At 42.1% G+C, this 7,537-nt stretch overlaps 1 protein-coding gene across 1 annotated transcript in view; it reads left to right on the plus strand.

Moving 5' to 3' along the window:
* The window catches only part of LOC116104601 (zinc finger CCHC domain-containing protein 9-like), a 7,609-nt gene extending 1,429 nt beyond the window's left edge, over window positions 1-6,180 (plus strand). The window contains exon 2 of the mRNA XM_031391109.1: window positions 6,043-6,180. Coding sequence (XP_031246969.1) covers window positions 6,043-6,180 — 138 coding nt within the window. The remainder of the gene's footprint in view (window positions 1-6,042) is intronic.
* The last annotated feature ends 1,357 nt before the right edge of the window (window positions 6,181-7,537 follow it).

A 7,537-nucleotide genomic window follows, 5' to 3' on the forward strand; every position in this document is an offset into this window, starting at 1 on the left:
AAATTGACCCTAAACAAACCACATGCCTTTCAGCTTGTGAATAAATATTTTGTTATATGCTCTTAATTTGGAATATCAATTTATTGTAATAGAAATTTATATGTTGTCACAAATCTTGTACTTTTTAGTACTGAATAAAATTTTGCCAGCTGTTAAAAAATAAAAAAAAATAAAAGTCAGACCCATCTGTCTTCAAACTAGCTGATGCTCTCAGCATTGTGCTGTGCCTTCTCCAACAGAGGAAGCCATTATGCCTCTAATACAATGAAATACTCCTAACAAGATGCCAGCAAAGGGAGAAATAAGTGGATTTGTCACTTGGGCAGAATGGGAACATGATAATAAATCATCAGGCTTTTCAGGAACCACTAATGTCAACAGACCATCAAATCCGAACTGATGGAGCAGCAAATGTAATTATTGAACCAGGACAATTCCAGTTTAAGATACTGATTAATCTCAAAGATACAAAGGTCCTTGTTGTTATTCACTTGTGAAGAGAAATTAACTTTACAGAGAAGATCAGGCATTGGCAGAGAGTAAAATATCCATGGCCTGTTTATTCTCGCACTTGTCTTATTACTACAATGCCTGAGCTCTCTGCCAACATTTTGCAAGTGAATTTTACACACATTCACTCTCATATTGAGTGGATTCAGCTCCCGAGCACAATGAGATAGAAACAACCTAATTAATTCTAGAAAAACAAGTACAGCCCAAATATGAAAAACTAAAAAAAGATAGTACCAAAAATAGACAAACACCTGTAAATGCTGGAAAAAGACACAGATGCAAGAGAAGAGGAGGTATTAAATTACAAATAGCAATTAGTAAATATAATTCAGCAAAATATCATATAAGGTTAGCAAACAGGATTAAACAAAGACGGAGTAGAAGTATAACTCAGTGATAAAGTACTTACCTATAATGTATAAAGTTCTAAGTTAAAGCCCTAGCAGTAGGCTAACCCATTCTTGGTACTTAGATTTTTATTTGCTAGCATGGAGTATCTATGCGAGGTATCCCTCTTGTTGTAGGGTAACTTAATAAAACCTCTTTTTATATGCATATATGTATGCTTTGTGAATCTTCTATAGTACTAGGATTCCATGCAGCCTTTTCAAAAGGAGCCAGTGTTCTTTAAGTTATTGGTTGATCCCAGATAGGTCAACCAATCGCCAATGGTGACTTCAGACCTATGAGCATATAAGCAGAACAAATTAGACTTGGTGAGAGAGAGAGACAGAGAAAGACAGACAGACAGACAGACAGACAGACAGACAGACAGAGTTGAGAGAGAAGGAATTGGAAAGGAGATGGTGTATATAACCAACACACACTATTTGCATGTATGACATTCTCAAAGAAGTAAAAAAAAATTAAAGGTGCTTGTCACCAAGCCTAATGACCTAAGATCAGTACCTGAAATAGGTGTGGTAGAGGAAAGAAACTGTAGCATATAGTTCCTACTACCCTACTTTAAGCTCTGGGTAGACTGCTCAGCCAGCCCCACCCAGGTTCCCTCAGATCCTCAGATCCCAGATGAAACACACACACACACACACACACACACACACAAGCTTATTTTTGATATGCTTTAGCTCAATGGTTGGGCTCTTCTAAGTCTTCCTTGGCTATCACACCCTTCTTTTCACTCCCAGCTCAGCACCCTAAATCTGCCCTCAGTTCAGTTGCATTTCTAATCTCCCGCCTGCTACCCCAGGCCCAGTTGGAGAAGTGGCCAATAGCCACTCCACCAGAGATCTCACATGGCTGGCGGCTCTTCTCGCTCCAAAGCATGGCGAATCTTTCTCTCCTCCCTTGCACTTGCTAGCCTTCCTGCAGGAAAACTGGAAGTCCTGCCTATTTCACCCAGCTCATTGTCTGCAAACATCTTTATTGATCAATCGAGAACCAACTAGGGAACATGACCTCAATGTTCACACACAGATTCTTGATCAGAATTGCCCCCTACAAGAAACAGTTTCCAAAAGTTACCCTTTGACCTCCACAAGCACGCCATCACATATGCACGTGTGCATGCACACACACCCACAAAATCAGCATAACAAGATACACCAACAGAGCCTAATGATCTGGGGTAATGTTATAGGGGTAACGAACCACCTCCTGATTGGAATTAAGACCTACTTTCCAGGAGGAAACACATGTCTGGTGCTATAACTCTGACCAAGAGCCCATGGTTGGGGGTTCATAGGCCCTGGGGTGAACATGCTACTGTTTCTCTGCTAAATAGGCATAAAATCAAATTGTTCTCTAAATTCTTATCTCTACACCACAGATTAGTTAATTCTCATCTGAAAAGCTTCCTTATCCCATGGATGGAAATTAATGAAGAAGCTCAGAGTTGGCCAAAATTGCACAGAATAAGTGTCTACTGAGTGCTCAGCCACAAATGGGAGGTCTGTATCTCAATCCAAAGCTCAGGAACTATCTCAGCAGAGTGGGAAGAGAGATTATAAGAGGTTGTTAAGTAGTGGAGTGAACAGGACAAAACACCTGCACTCATGAACCCATAGCACTAACTGCCTGCACAGAGCAAGCCAGCCAGGGCAAGCCAGCCAGGGCTCTGGAATGAAGTGGGCGGGCGGGGGCTCCCAAGCTCCTGCCTCTGATTCAGGAGCTTTTCTTAAGACCTCAATTATAAAACATCTAATAAAAAAAAAGACCTCTATTATATATACTGAACTAAGACAAAGAAGTAAAGGGCACTGACATGGTGTTCATACCTGTACACAGGTCCTTTTCTAATGTATACATAAATTGTAGTTGGTGAGGATTTTTTTAAATTAAGATGACATGAAGTTGGGAGGAGGTGGGAATGAGGGATGGATTGGAAGGAGTTAGGGGGAGGGGGAGGGGGATATGATTAAATACATTTTATGCATGTATTCAATTTTCAGAGAATTAATGGAAATACTTTTTAAATGGGTTTAAAGCTGAATATGCAATATCAGAACCAGGGAACAAGAGCATCCCTGGCTTTTTTAGTGAGTTCCAAGCCAACCTGACAATGCCTGAGGAAGAAGAGTTCACACACATGTGCACAAACACACACATGCACCTGCCTACACGCACATATACAAATCCATTGTAGAGCAAAACTATAAAGGGGGAATCACTAAATTAAAAAGCAATAAAATAAACAAAAGAGCAATAGTTTACTGTGAGCTGGAAGTTTCTCCAAATTAAGAAATTAAAATGTGTAGGCTGTTAGCATTTGGTTTATGTGGTATATAAATGAGTACTCTATAACTTACAATGTTTATGTACAATTAGGGTGTTGTATAGTTTATGCTAATTGTTAGCAATTATGCTATTACAGCCTAATCCACCAAAGAAAATACAACTGACAAACACTGGAACGTGTTCCCATGGAAATAAAAGAAATGCAAAATAAAACACAGTGAATAAGGAAGTCTTGTGATGACGGAACTGGTGAGTGCCTTGCTAAATGATGGCATTCCATCCAAGTATTATGACTGTGCCCCATTCATTCAGAGAACTTTCAAATGTTTGAAAATGCCTTAAGTTCATTCACAGCCTTTACCCAGAGACCCCACTCTACTTCTCTTTAAGACATACATAAAGGCAAAGCTTGCTGTGAGATGACACCCAGTGACCTGTGATTCGGAACAGCAAAACTGGAAGAAAATTCTTAAATGTTCAGTAGTAATGAAAATTCTCAAAATAAGTCATGGCTATGCCAACTGAATGGAATAGAAATAAGTATTTAAAAATAAGTACTTAGAGCCAAATAAGTATTTAGGGACAAAATAGTTACACACATTAGTTTCTGGAAAGTAAAAACATATAAAGCATTTTCATTGCGTACTTAATGAACTTTGAGAGGGTTGAATGGGCTGCTATCTTTCCTGTCGTAATGAGAAAGAAGATACAAAAGCATTTCCATGTTTTGCCAGTGGGAGAGTGAGCGGGCTGTCCTTTGGGGGAATACCTGAATAACCCAGGTAGCAAGGGTGGATGTGATCATACAGACTACAGAGAGCTTTCTGTTCTTTTTGTAAATTACTTTTATTGAACTCTGCGAACATTTATCCAGATCCTAAATTAAAGATCCTGAGGTAGGACAAAGATGGAAAGGGGGCTGTCATGGTGTCCATAAATGTGTGCAGGTATATTGTTATATGATGCCTTGCGCTTATTCTCTGAGATTTCAAACGTGAATAGAATGTATTTGATTGTATTAGTGCCTCACTTCCATTTCCCCCAGGACACACCCCCATACATCATGTCTCCTGCTTTAAAAAAAAAAAAAAATCACTAAACCCAATCAGTGCTGCTGATATACACGCGGATGAAGGGCTAGCCATGACATCATGGACAATCCACCAGTGACCATGCAACGAAGAAAAACGACTCTCCTCCTAGTAGCCATGAACTGCCAACATCTCCTCACATAGAGGTCTGCAGGCCCTTCCCTCCCGATGCTGGAAAGCTGACTGACTTGAACGTGTGCAGGCAAGCACAGTTGCTATGGGTTCGTGAGCACACACACATCAGGGCTGGAAGACAGCATGTCACAGTGCCCGCCCTCCCTCCCTGTCCTCTGCCCCACATTCTTTCTGCTCCCTCTTCCTTTCTGTTCCCTGAATTTGATCAATTTGGGGGGAGTCTCTGCATTAACCAATGCCCACTGCAAAAAGAAGCTCTTCTGATCAGAGTCGGCATCATCGGTACAAACGGATGGACTAAACCGCCGGCACAGTTGCACAGAATTAAACGACAAAGTTCTCAGATCCCTCTGGCTCTGGCAGGTGGCATGCGGTACTGTGGGGAGGGGAAGAGAGGGTGAGCCCTTGGTCTCAGCAGCCTCGGTGTTCCTGGAGTTCTGGCGTGGGGATGGAAGAGGTTTTCTGCTGGCAGTTCCTTCGCTCGGTTCCCTCGGGCTTCAGCTGTCCGTTGTGGCCTCTCCTGGGTCCTACAGGTCCAGGTCTGGGAGAGGACGCACCTCTCCCGTTGCAGCATCCAGTGCGCTCTCTTCTGAGATTCTTTTTACTATATTCTACATGGTGTTTTTTCTGCCTGGAAGAGTTCTCAAGGAGATCTGTGTGATACATCACACATCCTTCTGAGAAGAGTTCGCTATTGTATGTGCTTTTGTTTATAAAATGGTAAAATCCATTTTCAAGCCTGAAGAAGAAAATATCATTACCATTCAGTGATTGCAGGTTCCAATAACAACTTCCAAATGTCAAATATGAGGGAAAGAGAGATAGAAATGTCTTTATTCCCTCAGATCTCTATAGATTGCAAAACCTTATGACAGTGAAAATTTTTCAGTGATATGAAGCTACATTTAGGAAATATTTCCTATTATCCTCTATTAACTAAAACTGAGTGTAGGTGTCCAGAATGTTTTTTTTTTCTTAAGACAGTGTTTCTTTGTGTAGACCTGGCGGGTCTGGAACTTGCTCTGTAGACCAGGATGGCCTGGAACTCACAGAGATCTGCCTGCCTATGCCTCCCAAGTGCTGGAATTAAAGGCATTCACCACCACTGTCCAACCTCCAGAATGTATTTTTAAGATCAGAAGACTATCTGGACACTGACAGACAATTCCTTACCTTCTTCCTTTAGTTAAGTGAGTTTGCTGCATTAAGTGTCCATCCAGTAGTTAAGTACCCAGCTTGTCCTAAGTGCTACACAAAGCTCAGTATCATCTTGGACAATTTAACAAGCGTTTCTCACCAACTACCGTGTGCCTGGCATGATGCTCACGGTTACCTAAAGGTGAAGCGGCAGGCTGTGGAGACCAACCCTGTAGCATCAGATACCTAGCTGGCAAAGGCAAGGCAATAACGAGCTGATGCATTCAAGGCCAGCCAAGGCGAAACTGTAGCGCTAGCTCCAAAACATAAAATTAAAATGAACTGGAGAACATTTCGTTTTTGCTTTATCATGTTCCAGGGCTCACACCAAATCAAGAAAGAAAAAAAATAGAAGCAGCAGCTCACCGTTGAAGAGAACAGAGAAATAACGCTTCCTTTGTGTCTGCAGAAAAGGGCAGAGTCTCTGTGGGTTGGTAACCGGTCACAGGAGGAACATGGCGATGGAATGAAACAGAAATACAAACGCCGAAGGGGTAGTAACAATGGCAACGTTCTCAGAAATGCTATGGATGGTCACACCAGCTGAAATCTGGGGGTGAGATGACGGTGATAGGTCTGCATAGGCACCCCTAAGATCACTAAGGGCCTCACTGACGCAGGCTAATGGCAGAGTGACAGCTAGCACACAGAGGAGCATGGCTTCCTCTGGGACTCCCAGAGGAAGGGAGCGTGAAGGGTCACTGTAAACAGCTACACAGAACCAACAGCAGCTTTGCTAACGAAGAGCACAGCACGGGAGCACGCACAAATCATAGTCAGATTCCATTTCTGAGATGATTGAATTCCAGAGTCAAACTCAACATACTAACCACTGTTATCTAAAATACTCACGACTGCTCTTCTCCCCACCTCCTAAAAACTCTCCTCTTTTGTAAAGTGAATAAAATGTACTTAATTGATTAATAAAAAAAAAAGAACAGGCTAGTCGGCACCACGGGAGGCAAGTTCATGCTTTATCAGACCTGAAAACCAAACTCTAAACACTGCTCCAGGAATTCTTAAACTGTCCTGTTAGCTTCCTGTCTCCTTGCCTCATAACTTCATTGCATGCTGCTGAGGGGTCCGTCTATATTTATGACACCGTGATTTGGTAGGAGTTTTACCTTAACACATGAATTTTTCCATTGTATCATCTGGTGGGGCTGGGTCAGAGTATGTGTCTGCTGTGGCCATTCTCCACAAGCAGCCTGGAAAGGTGGGGAGGCTGGAAGCCTTCAGGGATCTTTCTACGCCTACGTCAGGTGGAACAAGGGACTATGCTCTAGGATGCCTCGGGCAGATTTCTGAAGCAAGAGCCTTGAATTTTCTCTAGGTAATAATATGAGTAAAATGGAGATCATTATTAAACCTGCCTCTTAAAGAAGGAAGGAAGGAAAGAAGGAAAGAAGGAAGGAAGGGAGGAAGGAAGGAAGGAAGGAAGGAAGGAAGGAAGGAAGGAAATATGCTGTTACAGAAAGACCCACACTGTTCTAAGTCAAGTTCAGAAGTGTTGAATTCTAAGAAAGCCCTTTCTCCCTTCAGAGACTTCTCTCACTCAGTCAAACCCCTCAGAGGATCTTCAAAGTTAAAATGCCTCAACTATCATGAAAATCATAATCAAATATTTGAGTAAAATAAAACCAGCCATTAAGCTCCCAGACAGAGTTAATGTCTCATGTTATCTAGCTCTGGAGACAAGGGGTAAGTGAGCAAGTGAGTGTTTCTCTCTCTCTCTCTCTCTCTCTCTCTCTCTCTCTCTCTCTCTCTCTCTGTGTGTGTGTGTGTGTGTGTGTGTGTGCATGCACTCAAGCATGTGTGTGCATGTGTCTGCTTGTGTGTGCTGTGTGCATGTGGGCATGTCTTCTCAGCTACATCCCAGCGACTCACAGATGTATATATTTAAC

This window comes from Mastomys coucha, unplaced genomic scaffold (genome assembly GCF_008632895.1).
Source record: "Mastomys coucha isolate ucsf_1 unplaced genomic scaffold, UCSF_Mcou_1 pScaffold22, whole genome shotgun sequence".
Taxonomy (NCBI): Eukaryota; Metazoa; Chordata; class Mammalia; order Rodentia; family Muridae; genus Mastomys; species Mastomys coucha.